Below are 16,998 nucleotides of genomic sequence, written 5' to 3'. Positions count from 1 at the left end.
GCTAGAGCGAGGAGAGGTGGCCATCGAATGCTAAGCAGGGGCCTTTGCTATTGCTTTTGCTGCTTGCCAAAAATAGAGCCGCCCCCGCCACGCCTTCGCCCACAAAGAGTAGCCACCCACCCACACCCGCACAAAAGCAACAACATCATCATCACACCACCAATACCAAAACCAATACCAATACTGTGACCCAGCCAGCTCTGTGTGAACCCGTGACTGTGTGTGTGCGTGGGTCTTGTACATAGCATAGCTTAAGCTTTCCTTGTACCGTGGTTAAAATGCCAGGGAAAATGGCAATGGATATAAGATATAAATCCATATGTGTCCACTAAATGTGTAACGTAAAAACACTTCATTTATGGGTAAATTAATACAATGCTTACCATATTTCTCGCAACTTTATTCAGTACTTGTTTAGCAGATTGTCTTACTTATTATATTTAAAATATTTCGGGTTAAGGAGAAAACGTTAACAAGTATAAAAAGTTAAAATTCAAATTATGTATGTATAAATATTAAAATACCCTTATTTTGCGGTAAAAGATTTACCATATTTTATTTTCCTTCAAAATCGTTTCGCATATAATGGTTTTTTATTTTAAATACCTTATAATATACTGATTTGACAAAAATCCCTCTAATAATTTCAGTAAGTTGCAAAAGTTTTACCCACTGTGGGTTGTAACTCGGCAGCGCCGTCGACGCCGGCGTCGCAGCTTAGAGCTAGTCGATGAGCGGAAGGAGAGAGAGAGAGAGTAGGAGGTTGTGGAGGAGGGGAGAAGGTGAAGAGGGTGAGTGAGAACGATGGCAGAGGAGGAAAATGCACAAGCCGGGGGAAAGGGGCGCGAAAGGGAGACGAGCAGAAACAACAACAATTCGGCAAAATGTTCGTGGCAGCGTTGCAGCGACGCCGACTGCGCTGCGGGTGTTTGTTTTTTTCTGTTGTGTTTTCCGTTCGTCGTATTTCGTGTTTTCCGTTTTTCTTTTGCGCTCTGCATCCGCTGCCGCAGTCAGCGTCGCTGCCGTCGCGCTACGCCAGTGTGTGTGAGCGCACTGTTGTGTGTGTGTGTGTGCCGCACACATTTTTCAGTTGACTTCGTTGAAATAATTTTCGTAACAACGATCACACTCGTTTGTGTATTGCGAAGACGGGCGGACGTACGTCGGCGTCGAATGCGGAAAAAGCGCTAAAGCGAACTAGCGAAAAAGTGCGAATACCAAAAGCAAAAGAGAGCCAAACAACTTGTTTTATTTTTTTTTTACCACGAGCGTCGTCGCGACAACAACAAAAAGGAATTTAATAAACCAAAAACAAACGAGAAATAGAAAGAGAGAAAGCAGCAACTAAATATAACAACAAATGCATTAAATAGTTTTGTTTTTTTTTTGCCACACTGCCAAAATGCAGTTAGCGTTTGTTTGTGTAAGTGTACCAAATACATACATAATGTTTAATTTATATGCCAAAAACAACAACAACAGCAGCATTGTGTGCAAAATGTTGAAATGTGCTCGAAAAACAACAAAAAATTAAGTGCGCGCATTAACACACGCACACTTGCAAAGGAAAACAGCTAAAACGCAGAGAGCACGTGTGTGTGTGCGTGCGTGTTGCGAGCCGGCCAGTGTGACCGTTTGTGTGCGAGAAAGAGAAAGAGCGAACAAGCCGGCTGTGTATTTTTTTGTAGTTCTGTTCAATTAACAAACAAATTATATAGAAAAAAAATCAATAAATAATACACTTGCCAAAGGAATTTCATTTTGATGTGTGAATAATTAAAGAAAATATTGAATACATAAAGCAGCGTTTCTTATATATGTATATGTATATATGTTTATGTATATACATATAAATTTTTGACAGCAACACATACGTACAACAACACATTGACATATCAAATTGAAATGCTGGCATTTCCAATCGAGCAGTCGTCCTAACAACCCAATTTTTCAATACAGCTCCTGAAATAAACCCCAAACCCCAAAATCGTGAATAACGTGAAGCTTGGAAAAGGATAACGCAAGATTACATAGAGCGCGAGCGAGACAGCACTTATAAAGCAAAAGAGCGAGAGAGTGTGTCGAGGAGCGATGGCCAGCGAGGATGTGCAGATCACTAGCGTCATCGATGCCAATGGCCAGAGTCTACCGCTCCACGGCAACAGTTTGGGCGGTCCCGTGGGCCCGCCCGTCAAACAGGAGCGTCCCGACGACGCCGAGATCCGCGAACTGGCGGCCAAAATGAAGGAGCAGCAAAAGCAACAGGCCGCCCAGCAGGCATCCCGTCAAGCGGCCATGCAGCACTCGAATGGTGGCGCCAATGCGGCTGCCTCGGCCGGTGGCAACATGCAGCCACCGATCACAAATGGCAACGGCCAGACCAATATCATGAGCTATCTATCTCGTCATCAGAAACTACCCAACGGCACCATGCAAGTGGTGCCCGCCTTGGCCTCCAATGGCCGTTCGAATGGAGCCGTCAGCGATTCCGGCTCGGATAAGAAATCCTCGACGGGACCCTGCGACGAGGAGTCCATACAAGGCCACTTTGGCTGGGCCCAATTCGGCAAGGTATCCATACCGTACATCTATCGCCAATCGGAGAAATACTGCTCCGTGCGCATGATCGAGCTGAAACTGCTGGGCAAATACCTCAACTGCCTGCATCCGGATATCTACTCCAGTTGCACCTGTGTGCGCAGCTACTACATCACCGATGCGGAGGCGCGTCTCTTCATCGAGATCAATCATAAGCACTGCGATGGCGAGTTCGGTCGCGACATCTTCAACCAAAAGGATCTGGTTGTGCGTCTCAGTGACGCATCCAAATTCTATCAGTTCCTGGACATTTGCTACAGGAAACTGGTCTCCGGCAGTAAAACGCCGTCGGAGAAATGCGGCTTCATTCGCATCAACAAGGAGTCCGTGGTGCCCTACACTGTGCGCAACAATCAGCAGGTTGTGCCGCTCTTCTATTTTGAAGGCGAGACCGAGAATCTGAAGACCAAGGCCGAACTGCTCAATGGCTGGGACCTGGCCTATCTAAAGTTCTGCTGCAAGGTGCAGGGTATACGCAACGAGCTCTTCTCCAGCGAGAATGTTGCGGTCATTTCGCTGACCGACATCAAGAGCTACTTCCCAAATGGCACCGAATTCGAGGACTACTGGCCAAGCAAGGTGGTCGACTCAAATCTGCTTATTGGCAATCGCGCCAATGTCAATAACTCGGTCAACTGGACACGCCAGCCCTCGGCGCCGCCGCCAAAAGTGACCACCTCCGGTTCCGGATCATCTGGATCGTCCTCCTCCAGCGGCGGCAGTCTGGGCCAGAACTCATCATCCGGCTCATCGTCGGCGAACTCCGCCGGTGGCCAACAGGTGACCTCGAAATCGCAGCAACAGCACGCTGCCTCTGCAGCCGCAGCAGCGGCGACGGCGCATCAACAGCACCTGATGAAGCAACGCGCCGCCGCAGCAGCAGCTGTCGCCGGCGCCAATGGTGTGGCGAATGCGGCCAACAGTTTTGGGGCAGCCGCGGTGGCGGCCTTCAATTCCCAGGCGGCGGCAGCGGCATCAATGCTGCAGCAATCGCAGGGCAACAACAGGATGCTGTCGCAGGCCACCGTCCAGGCTTTGGCCAGCAGCGGATGGATGTCTGGACAGACGAACCTGCAGCTCCACGCCCAGATGATGGTGAGTAGTACGAGGCTATGGAGCACTAGACTAATAATCTAAATCTATATCTGCATATAGACGCCAATCTTTTACCAGCTAATTTACGATATATTTCAAATTTTGAGCGAGCAAGACTTTCAGCAGAGAAACTAAGGAGCCGTAATATCATATCAACGTTGCAATATCCTTGTATCACAACTACTGAACGATATTTTTCGAATTTTGAGCGATTCAAGATCTTCTACACCCACCCAGTTCTCAAGCAAAATATCAAGCCTTTTTCAATTTGGTCTGAATACATGGTGTTGTAACATTAATGCAGTACCGCTGTCAATTGGTTTTTTTATTGTATTTTATTGATGAAAATGGTAAATGCATGATTTCGATTCCATGCAAGTGGAAGTTGGTTTGATTTGCTTTTGAAAAAGTCAGGGGGCAGAGTCGAAAATGGGGCATTAGTCCAGGAAACAGACCAAAACATATCAAAAGCTAGAGAATGGCAACTCTAAATCAGAGTAAACATTGCTTTTCAGCACTTACTCTAAATCAGAGTAAATATTGCTTTTTAGCACTTACTTGGGTGCTTACAAACACTACGACTATGTGGTGTAACTTTCCAACACTCCTTTCATTAATAATGGAATAATACTGCAGTCACACCCAAAGTTACAATACTTTTACTTTGATATTATTTTGCAACAAAGTAATATGATATGATATTTGCTACTGCTGTATTTCACAGTCTTTTTTTCAAATTAGGTCATTGCTTAGAATGGCATTTAAAACAAGTTTTTTTTTTGACCATCATTGATATTGGGAATCCAGGCCCGGCATTGGTGGAGATCAGTTCGAAATCGGAGATAAGTGGAAATGGAATGTATTGGGGGTATAAATATGTATATCTGGCGTACGGAGGGTTTTCTCTAGAGAGTGCATGGCCGTGTTTTGTTGGCCTCGCTTGTAATGACACACAAACTTACATGCTGGGCTGTATATATGTACATATGTATGTATGTTTGCTATGTATGTTTGTACATATGTATGTCGTGTTTGTGTTAGCGTGTTTTTTTTTTTTTTTTCTAGCAGATTTTTTCACAGTTTGGCAACAGCGCAGCAGCAGCGTTCGACGGCATCAGAAACTAGGTCATCAGTATAGTGTGCATAGGAGAGTGGCTCCATCTCCCTCTATGCCCATCCCCATCTCTTTCCCCCCCTCAACTAGTGCCCTCTCTTTTCCCCAGTGGTTGTGCATGAGTGTGTATGTGTGTGTGTGTGTGTGTGTGTTGGCCACAACCTGTTGACGTTGCTGCTGCTGCTGCTGTTGTTGTTGTCGTCAATACAGTCGAACTTCTATAAAGTAAACTTCCTTTTCATGAAAGAAAAAAGATGTTTGTTTTTACAAACATTTTACCAGATTATTCATAAATTTCTAATGAATTTCAAACTTGTTTTCGAAATATTCTGAAAATATCAAGAACTCGAACAATTTGTTTTGACCTCCAACATGAAAATCGACCTCCAATTTATGAAACGTAAACAAAAAAAAAAAAAAGAAATACAAGCCGTCTAGATACGCGCTATGAGTAATAGCAATCTTATCAAATCTGAGACCTGAAAACGTAATTCTAATCGCCTGCGAAAATCGTTGAAATAGCACGAAAAGTCAAGTCTTTGAGCGGCTAATTGAGGCAATTAATCGATAGTTGTTGTTGTTTTTGTTGTTGCTGAACCAATTCGCAGTTCCAATAACTTCCGCCTTCTTTGCATTCATAATTGTTAATTATGCACAACGATTGGCCATAATTGCACGCATGGCGGCAAAGTGGGTCACCAAAACAATTAACTAATTGCTTATATTTAATAAACAAATCAAGTGCAAAAGGGGAGGAACGCCTCTTTATCGAATTAAATTGCAGTTGCTAATAATGATTGATTGAGAATTATAAATATTATCTTTGATAACCCTTTAAGTGTTTCCTATAGCGAGTGTTTACTTACTTTCCATTTGTTTGTTGTTGTTTTGCAGGCGCAGCAATCGCATGCGAACGCAAATCGCGTGGGAAGCTATCGGGAGCACATGAACAACCTGATGATGAGCGGCAGCAGCCGGCAGCCGTATTCGTACAACAATCCCGCGATCTCCATGTCCTCGGTGAACAACCATAGTGGGGGTGGCGGGAATGCTCCACCTCCGCTCGTCCGCTCGGCGGCGGGTCAAAATGCCAACCACATGTGAGTAGAGCGACAGTCCATGGCTTTCTACTATCGATTGTTTTAAATCTTCTCCTCCTCCCCCCCACCACCCCCCACTACTCTCCTTTTAAAAATTCAAACCATAAAAAAAAAATAGAAATTTAACAAAAAATAAGAATTATAAAAAATATATATGAACTTATTGATTCTATATTTGATTTTGCCTTTCCTTATGACTATTTACATTAATTACATTTAGTACGTTGATTTTATTTGAAATCTCGGATACAAATGCGCAGAAATTGTGTTTTTCAAATTTTGTTGTAATTCGTTTTTGCCAATATCAAGAAAAAAAAAAAAACAAAACAAACAAAAACCTAAAACTTTATACTCTATTTTTTCGCTGTTGTTGTTTATATTATACATATAGAATACACACATTTACTAAGTCGCTCTAAGGGTTGAGTTCTCAATGTCTAGGCTTTAAATGCATCTGATGCACCTGATTTTCGATGCCCCCGAAAATCGATAAGCTGAAGGACGTGGCAAGCTTAATTAGCGGTATAATAGATCTTTCATAATAATGCTTAGTAGTCAGTAATTGTGTAAAATGCTGGGTGTAGTGGGGGGAATCGCAGGCTAGACATTGAGAAATCGCTGCTTAAGTCCAAATTGCTCTGCCATTAGGGTGTCACACGATTTATCGATTTATCGAATATCTCAGGACAGTTGATATAATTTTGTTGTTTTTATTATGCTCTTTTCTAAACGAAAAAAAAAAAACAAAAACCAAAAATACAATAATATTGCACCGATTGTTTTTCAATTCTCAATGTTACATACATATATAATAATGAACCATACCCAAATCGGCGTTTGTGCACGCATTTTATTTGAAGTTTTGATCTGTGTTTTTTACCTCTTACCGTCTTTCAATAAATATACAAAATAATACTCGTTCCTCGCATAACTTCTCTCTGCTCTTTGTTTTCTTGCAACATAAAGTCATGCAACACATCAAGTCAATTACTCTATTGAACTTTATTTTCCTTTTGAAAAACCAAAAGAATAGTTCATTTTTGACTAAAAGCCAATAATAAATATACATGGTTTCGAAATAAATGTTTTTGTGTCGATATCCAAGCACCTTTTATTTTTTTTTTTGCCGTGAATGATATATTTATTCGAGTCTAAAATTAAATTCATTCCTATTTAACGTATGTTAACGTAATTGGTAATTTTAAAATGGGCATTGGTACACTTTATCCCATTAGTTGTTGTAGATTTCAAGTCGATTCAGGGGACGTCGGTGTCCAAAACGAATTTGATTTTATGTTTTTCAAAATAAATACCAAAAACACCAACCAATCATATACCACTAAAGTCCCAATTACCCCTCATAACATATTCCGAAAAGACAAGAAAAATACAAAATTTGTAACTTTACTAACCGAATCGCAACGACTACTTTTTGCAAATACTTGACGAGCTTTTGTTCTCTCTTTTTTTATTTTCGGGTCTCCAGATTCCTAACCTCTTACGGCATGCATTAGGGTGGCTCAAGAGAGGCTCAAAAAAGTAGAGTGAGATAAATAAGCTATCGGATAATAATCGGTATCGGAGGCGCGACTAAGGTGGAGAATGAATATATCGCTCGCATTGGGATTACGCGGTACAACCCGATCGATTAACACCACTACCGCCTACTACTCCACTCCACTTCACTCCATAAATAAGTCTAGTAGAACTAAACCCAAACATATAAACACACACACACACACACACACACACACACACACATACACACACACAAATACGCTCACACCCACCTAAACACGCATCTGTACATACATCATGTTGTAGAGTTTTCCTATAAAACCGAAAGTAACCCTAGCGATTGCATGACCTCTCCGACTTGATTAAGATAAAAATGAACGTAGTATAAAAGACTTTATAAACATAATATATACAATACGTACTTATGTGAAATCCTACTTGTATTTGTTTCTTTTTCAATGGAATGATGATGATTTCGTTATAACCTTACTTTGTATATTATTATGATAATACCTTTTTCTTGTTTGCTCTTTAAACTTCTATTTTTTTTTTTCTTATTTGTATGATAATAATAATAGTAACTTAATCTTAAAGCGGAACTACAACATATTTTGAAAAACATAAATTCGCATAATAAAAGAGAAATGATAAAACCGAAATGATTTGGTTAAATATATATTTAATATATCTAAAAGCAACAAAACAAAAACATGTCTACATTTATTTAATGGCTGTGTGTACTGACTACCCCTAATGTTATCACACACACACAAACACACACACACACAAACCAACAAACACCACAAACTCTCTCACACATGCATAAGAAACAACACACACACACACACAAACACACACGTGGTATGACTCACGACTTGTGACGAACGAAAAAGTTAAAATATATATATGTTTATATATGTATATATATACACATATATACAAAAGGGGAGACATATAAATCAGCAGCAGCAGCAGCAGCAACAACAACAACAACAACGAGAACAAGCTTTTATTGGTGGTGGCAGGTTTTTTTTAACCCCGTTTGGCCCCACCCACCCCTTTCCCTACCTCACACAAACACACACACACACACACAGAAACAGCGCTAAAACAAAAAGATACAAAGTACAAAGATACAAAGATACAAAGTACAGTGAAAGATCCTAGATACATTATATATGATGCGTGTACAAAAGTTGAAGTAATACTTGAATACTTGAAAATTGTTTGACAATCGATTTAGATTTTGAAAACATGGCTTACAAACTAAAGGGAGACAGGAAGATTATAATTAAATGGGAAAAAATAAAAATAACATGAGGCAAAAGCTTTTCGAAAGCTTTTTTTTAAAAAACCAATTTATATCTATCTCATCTCATGCAATTACATAAATACACAAAACACAAAGCCTACCAAATTAGCAAAATATGAATAAACAAAGCAACAAAATAGTTTTTTTTTTATAAATTAACAATTTAGAAACTACATTTTAGAGAGGGAAATTAGTTCAAAAGAGCATTGAGAAATGATGAAAGAAAATTGTAAATGCTATTTAATATATTTGATGATGTTGAGATATTAAACTTTTGTTTTGAGAGCTTGAGAGAGAGAGAGAGAGAGAGAGCAGAGCGATTAACCACAACAAAACTTCATTAATTTCTTCATTAATACAATGAAAATACAAATCAAATCGGGTATATGCAAAAACCAACGATAATTGACTATCGCCACCTGGTTTTCTCTCATTTGTTTTCATCGGCAGCAGTCGAGCGGAAAGGCCAAGGCAATCGGGATATCGATGTCTCCGATATGTTTAATCGGCAATGCAAGTGCAAGTGTACGGATGCAGATGATGAAGAAGAAGAGAGAGAAACGAGAATCCCGCCAACGAGAATCGAAAAATTCAAAAAATTCCAAAAAATTCAAAGAGTCAAATAATCAAAGAATCATTCAAAATGCATAACAAATAATGAAAGTCAGTGTCCCAGTGTCTAGAGTCTTAGTTAGTTGATGAGGAATGACAATTACAACAAAATCGATTGAAAAATGCAATAAATAATCAGTCCTTAAGCGAATAACTTATATAAGCAACAAACCCAAAAAAGACAATTGTAAATAAAAATCAAGCTTAAAAAAAAACGAACAAAAAAGGGGCGGTCACCTCGACTTATGTATTGTATATAATGTTTCTAGGTCAAATGTCGAGCAGTCACTGGTGCAACAACAACAACAACAACAACAACAGCAACAGACACAACAACAACCGCAACAACAACAACGACACCAGAACAGCACATTTAACAACAACCATGCACCACAGCAACACTCTTCACCCAACAACCAGACCACTAGTAGCCACCATCATCATCATCCACAACAACAGCATCAACAACAACCACAGCATGCCTTAGCCAAAACTCTCAGCAGCGGCAACAACAGCAACAGCAACAACAACAGCAGCAACAACAACAACATGAGGAGCAGCAGCAACATGAACGGCAGCAACAGCAGCAACAACTCCAGTTCGGCGGCCGCAGTGGCCGCTGCTGCCGCCGCTGGCTATGTGCAAGCTCTTTTGGGCGGCGGCGGCGGCGGTGGCGGTGCGGGGGGCGTGGCTGGTGGCGCTGGCGCCGGCAGCAATGCCTTCAACTACAACCTGCCCTCGACCCGAGCGGACTACACAAATCTGGCGCTGTGGAATCAACTAACGCCCGCCCAACGATTGCTCTTCAGCCAGCAGCTGAAAGGTGCCAGTCCCACTGGATCTGCTGGTGGTAATATAACCAGCGGCAGCGGGTCAAGTCATGTCGCCGGTAAACAGAACTTTCCCGCGCTGCCATCCCTGCCGTTGGACACGGATCTGATTACCATGCTGGACTATAACAATCCCAATAAGGCGAACAAGAGTCAGAAAAGTGGAGGTGTTACCTTTACCAAACCCATTGTGCCACCACTGATACCAGATGGTTCGGGTGCTGAAATAACGCTCACCAAGAGCAGAAGAGGCGGCGCAGCGGGAGCAGCAGGAGGAGGTGGTGGTTGTGGTGGTGGTGTTGGTAGTGATGGCGGCGGAGGAGTTGCCATTGCAGGAAGTGGCACTACCATACCGCTGAATTCCACACAAGCACTCGAGGATTTCGAAAAGAAGTTCACTGTGATGACGGATGAAATGCGGGCTGTTATACAAAAGGTTTTGGCCAATCCGGATCTCTCGACATTTATACAAACGAATTCCGGCAGCAATAATGGTGCAAATCAAAATCACCTGGTGCCATCGTATATATCGCCACCAATGTCGCCATCCGTGGGCGGTTTAAACATGGGCATGGCCATGGGCAATGTGGCCACCCTGACCTTGGCCTCCAATCCGAATGTGACGATAACACCACAATTGCCCGGACACTTTCTGCACTCGCCATCGAGTTCGTGTTCCAGTTCGAGTGCCTCGAATACGGCGCCATCTCCGTTGAGCAGTGGTGGTGGCGGCGGCGGCGTCGGGTTATCGGGTGGGGCGGGTGGTGCTGGCGGGGCATCCAGCGGGTCAAGTGGGCGGCAAAAGAGCGTGATTTGTTCGACCAAAAGTAATAATCTACCAATGGCCATACTATCGCTAGCTAGCAATAATTCGGGTGGGATTAGTTCAAATTCAGGCGTACGACGGAATAACAACAATAATACGAATAGTAGTAATTATGGACGTCAGACACACAGCCACAGCCAAAGTAGTAGTAACCACAGCAATACACAAACAAGCACCCAACAACAAACAAGCACACCCACTGACGTAATCGATCTGTCCTCCTCCCGAAGGTCACTAGCTGCATCGGCGGCCTATTTGCAGCAACACTCCTCGGCGGTTGCCCAACAACAGGTGGCAGCGGCAGCGGTGGCCCAGCATCAACGTTTGGCCGCCGTCGCAGCCCATCATGCCCAGCAGAATGGACGCAGTTCCTCGAATTCCGCTAATTCCGGCAGTTCATCGAACTCAACGGGTAACAACAACAACGGTACGAGCAACAGTGGTTCCTCGGGTAATGGCTCAAACGGCAATGGTAATGCCTCCTCGAACAGCGCCTCCATGCATCTGCAACGACATGCGGCACTTGCCCACGCGGCGGCGGCGGCAAATGCGGCGGATAGTGCCCAACGGTTGTGCGTCATACCCGAGATACCCACGAACAACATGAACCTGACGCCCTACAAGGTGCTGAAGGTGTGCGTGGACAAGCATCTGGTGCCCTGCATCAACATGAAGGCCTACAATGACTCCGAGCAGCTGATGACGCTCATCGAGTTCCAGAAGAACTTCTTCCCCTCGGTGCCGCTGGATCATTGCAAGCGATTGATCGAGGCCCTCGGCGTGGAGCTCTACAAGGCAAATCGGTAAGTTTTTGTTGATCACATGAGTTTTGCACATGGAATGCCTAATATATTATTTCCGATATACTTTGTAGGCGACAAGTGCAGATCCTGATGGAGTACGATCGCAACTATAACGAGAACATGCCGCTGGTGCAGGTGCGCGACATTATCAAGTACATGACGCAGCTGACCTTCATGACGCGCCAGTCGGAGCAGCCGCCGGCCAAGAGGACGCGCACGAGCTAGGAATTAAGCTGGGGAGCACAACATTTGCCACCAACAACAAGCACAACAGCAGCAACCACAATAGCCACAGCCACAGCCACAGCCACAATAGCCACAGCCACAGGCAGACCAACAACACCGCCAACATTGAGCACAGCAGTCACCACAAGTGGCAGCAACACAGCAACAGCAACAGCAACAGCCACAGTTCACACACGAACAACAGCGACGTCTGCGGGTATAGCAGCACCACCAACATCGGTGGCAGCCACATCGCTGCGCAGACGGGCCCTCACACCGCCAGCGAATGTTAGTGGTGATGATGTGCTAGCCAGGCGCAGAGCATTAGCGCCACCGCCAGCACCGGCAGTTCCTGCGACACCACCAGGAGCAGGAACCATTGGATCACCTGCACTATCAGCCACACCTGTACACACCACCAGCAACACATACGAAATGTTGTACTCCCACAACCCACACCCGCATCCGCATCCGCATCCGCACCATCCAGCAGCCCAGCACCACCAAGCAGCCCAGCACCACCATCAGCAGCACGAGCAGCAGCGTTTGCTAAAGAAGCGGCAACACGCCGAGCAGACGGCGCCCAAGAATTCGCGCACTGCTGCGGCAGCTGCACAGAAAATGGCCGAAGCCGAACACGCCTATCTATCCAATTTGTACGGCAAGGCAGCGGCCAGCATGCTAAGTCCACCGTTGGGCAATATCCTGCCCGAGTGGGAGCAGCAGAGGCAGCGAAGGACACAGGCGCCAGCACCGCCGCCCCACCAACAGCAGCAGCAGCAGCAGCAACAGACGCAGCAGCAGCAAACGGCGATGACGGCGGTGGCGGCGCCACCTCAACGACATATAATGCATCGCCGGCATAGCGTGTGTGCCGCTGGACTGGCCAGCCTGTCGCCCGCCTCCTCGACGCACTCATCATCGGCGGCCTCGCCCACAACGGCGGCAGCAGCGGCCTTGGCCGCAGCATCCTACTACGGCAGTGCGGCGGCAGCGGCGGCGGCAGCATTTACGGCACCATATCAGCACCATCATCATCATCATGCCGCAGCGGCTGCTGCGGCGGCACACCATCATGCGGCAGCAGCAGCTGCGGCAGCGGCGGCAGCAGCGGCGGCCCATCATACACATGGCCAGCCATCGCCAACCATTTATCCACCCACACCGCCGCCATCGGCGCCCTGGGTGCATCCTTGGTATGCCGGCGATGCGGCCTTCTGAGCGAGAGATCGTAGATAGAATAGATCGTAGACAGATGAAGATCCCATGGGGCGAGCAACTCAAGCCCCACATTGTACATTCGAGTTTCTAGTGTGTTAAGCTATTTATTAAACGACGAAAGGAAAAAAAAAAACAACACAAAACAAAACAAAAGAAAACCTATTTAGATCAAGGAGAGCTCCAAACATTTTTTTTGCACGCCTGTCTGGAGGAGATTAGATTGTAAGTAGGCTAACTAAAACAATTTCTGGGCATTATATGCCAACTAAACAATAACCAAGGGAAACCTTATCGATGATATATGGACTAGAGCTGCTGGGATTTCGTTTGGTCAAACAACAACAGCAAAACAGCAAAACAACAAACAAACAAACAAACCAACAAACATTTTCAAATGAGAACTCAAAGAACTGATTACATTTATTATCAAATCACACAGAGAGAACAATTAGCTTTCGTTTCTTGATTCGTTCGGAATTCATTTTCGTGGTTTAAAAGTCTTTTCTAGAAATATTTACATACACTAACAGATATACATGTTATATGCTATACATATGTAATATATAAGTAAAGAGCCAATAAACTCGTCATATTGTAAGCAAGAAATTAAATTTCTTGCGTTTCAAAACTATGCAAAAAAAAACTACCAACTACCATAAAAACTAAAAACAAAACGAAACACAAAAAACAAAAAAAAAAACAGCAACTAAATGAAAGCAACTATTCAAAAATTGAGTCAAATTTTGTAAGCTAGAAAAGAGATCCGCAAATCGATCCTAAGAAATTCCATTCAATATTCATTATCGTCTCATCATTGTCAAAAATTATCATCAAAAGTTCCCATTCGAGCAGCAAAGCATAAGTCGTAAGCAATTGTAAAATTTAACAATTTCCAAATCTAAAAGTAACATAAAAAGCTACAACTAAAAATTACAAACAAAAAAAAAAACACAACAAAACAAAATGATAAGCTGAGGAAGGAAAAACAAACAAACAAACAAACAAAAACCAGAAAACTATGTTTAAAACATACAAAAAATAAAACCTTAATATAAATACAAAAATACAAATTAAAAGGAATCGATTATGTTATATACAGTGAATGTATATCGAAAAATATATGTATGTATACTTAAATATCCGTTTTATGGATTTAAGAATTTTTTAAGCAGTAGTTTTTTTTTTTTTTGTTTTCGCGAAACAAACATATTTATTTATATTGTATTCCTGATGTTGCACTATTAATTTCCGTTTGCTTTGCTCGCGCTACTCATTTAATTAATCATTTAAATTCATTAAAATTACAGTGCTGTTATTAATTAATTATCTTGGGCAATTGTTTAAAGGAATTTACATTGTAAGACATACACACACACACCATACACACACACACACACCATACACACACACACACACAGACAGAGAGAGAAAACTAAGAAAAATTATGATTATCATCTTTATTATTGTTAGGTTTAAAAGCCGTCAAAGTATTTATCAAAGTGTGTTTTCATTTTTGGCAGTGCAGCAAAGAAAACTAAAACTAAAAGCATAACGGAAAATAAAGAAACGAAGCAAAACTAAACAGAAACAATATCAAAAATGGTCTTTTTCTTTGGTTCAAGTGGAAAACTTCAAATGTGGCGCCAATGTTTTGCACTGTTAACTTCGCAGAAAGCTCTATCCTGAGCTTTTTTCCCACTGCTAAATATCGCTTGCGGAGCTTTTAACTACATGTGCTGCTATTTAACCGCCGAGGAAAGAAATCCTGCCCATTCCATTTATAATTAATATTTATAAAATATACTGCGAATTATGTTTCACACCAAAATATGTTAACAGAGCTGTTAAAACTCTAGGACATAACAGAATCCCTCGCCAGGATATGGAATCAAGAGCTTAAAGCTCTTTTTAAATTCAAATTTCCGTTAGAATTCCGAACTCTAAAAAAACACGAAATACAAGCAAAAAAAATGTTTCAATCAGGTTGAAATGGGGGCGATAAAAAAGCTATGCCGAGTGTTATTAAAACGGGAGCCATCTGCCCACCGCAGTGTCCTTGCCAAATGAAGTGCAACATTTTCTGGGGGAATAAAAAGGCGCTGGATGGTTTTTCCATTTCCCAAAAAAAAAAACAAAAAAATTCAGGACAAATTGCATGAAAACTGTGTACGCGTGCATGAGCAATAAAGTACTTTGGGAACCAAACTGTGCGGAAAAACTGCAACAGACCAAAACAATGGCAGCAACGGCGATACGAATGAAGTTTAAGGGAATTTCCACTGTAAGCGCAAGATAAACATGACCCTTGGGAGCGAAGGGGGGGCGGTGGGTTGGTGGGTTGCTGCTCGTTGGGTGGCCAGCTTGTGCCGCGTGTGTCCTGCGAGTCCTGTGCGGGCAAACAAACGCACATGGCTGCCACGCAGAGGCCCGAACAGGATGTTTTGCAATAATTGATGAGTGCCTCGAACGCGGAATACCTCTAACAGCTATGTACCTCCACATGCTACCCAACAATATAAGTAGGCAAAGTAATAGTAGCTCAGAGTGATTACTAGGTTTTTATTTTTGTTAATTTAGCTTTTTGATTTATTTGCCAATAACTAAATCAATGGATCCATGTGACGGCCATGCAGGGCATATAAAAATGCAACTTTCACGCCCCGCTCGATGTCATTTATACGAAGTTCCCTCACTACTACTACTACACAAACACACACACACACACACACACACACGTGCTGTTGACTTTCCGCCATATTCATTGCATTGGGGAAAAAAGTTGATCCTTTCGGCTGCAATCCCCCCCACCCCTCCTCGCTCTGCCACTCTTCCTGCACCATTGCCAAAAGCGAAAAGTGTAATTCCCGCAAATAAAACATGGTAACCACCATGCAAACAAAGCAACCAACCCAACAGAAACAACAACAACAACAGTAGCAACGGCAGAACAAAACGAAAAAAAAAACATGTGAAAAAATGGCGGACAGAAATTTGTTTAAAAATATTTATGAAATATACACAAATTGTTTATGAAGTAAAACCGCAAACGTTTCATTTCGTTGGCAGGTCAGGGCGCCTGGGAAACTCCGAAATCCGATCTCTCCACCTTATTTTGGGCCAAAAGGAACTGCGATTTTTGTGCCATGTGCACATATATATATATATATATATACATTGCTATCTTTTTAAAACTGCTATGCGAAACTTAAAGTTTTTGAAAGACTTTATTCGGGATATGGGAAACGCATTGGGCTAAAGGTGCGTATACGTAATGTACAATCAAATAAATCACGCATACGCAATGTAAGCCCAGTTTGCACTTTACACACAGTTTATAGCAAATACACTAAATTTACTAGATAAGCAAAGCCTTTTGGCTTATTCGGACATCCTTTAAGCCCGCAGAAATAATAATAAAAAAAAATACACAGTTGCTGTCACCGGAGGAGCCCTTCGCATTTGCTCCTTTTTTCGCCGTCTAATTAGAGGCTGACTAATTGATGAGTGGGCCGTTGGAGGACGAAGAAGCGAAGGACACAAGTGATTGACAAGCAGTTTCATTGTTAGGACAATGCCCGCACACTTCTTTCTCATTCAGCGGAGTCAGTCACAGTTCTCACAAAGAAAAAAAGCAGCCAGCAAATTGCGCTCCTTGTTTTTGCATTGCCGGCTAACTTTGTGCCCGCCTATCCTTTGTCCCTCAACCACCGCGCACCACCCACCGCGCCGTACCCACAGCGTACC

General features: G+C 42.9%; 1 protein-coding gene across 1 annotated transcript; it reads left to right on the top strand.

Moving 5' to 3' along the window:
• Nucleotides 1-1,117: 1,117 nt before the first annotated feature.
• On the top strand, nt 1,118-14,854 carry LOC6525482. The gene is given in 5 exon segments (XM_039375831.2): nt 1,118-1,423; nt 1,960-3,693; nt 5,702-5,907; nt 9,619-11,808; nt 11,880-14,854. Coding segments are annotated over 4 exon segments (5,373 nt in total). The 5' UTR covers nt 1,118-1,423; nt 1,960-2,091; the 3' UTR covers nt 13,255-14,854.
• Nucleotides 14,855-16,998: the final 2,144 nt, after the last annotated feature.

The sequence above is a fragment of the Drosophila yakuba genome, chromosome X (assembly GCF_016746365.2).
Source record: "Drosophila yakuba strain Tai18E2 chromosome X, Prin_Dyak_Tai18E2_2.1, whole genome shotgun sequence".
In the NCBI taxonomy this organism is placed as follows: domain Eukaryota; kingdom Metazoa; phylum Arthropoda; class Insecta; order Diptera; family Drosophilidae; genus Drosophila; species Drosophila yakuba.
The sequence above is the reverse complement of the archived record's forward strand: the minus strand, read 5'-3'. Positions and strand labels throughout refer to the sequence as shown.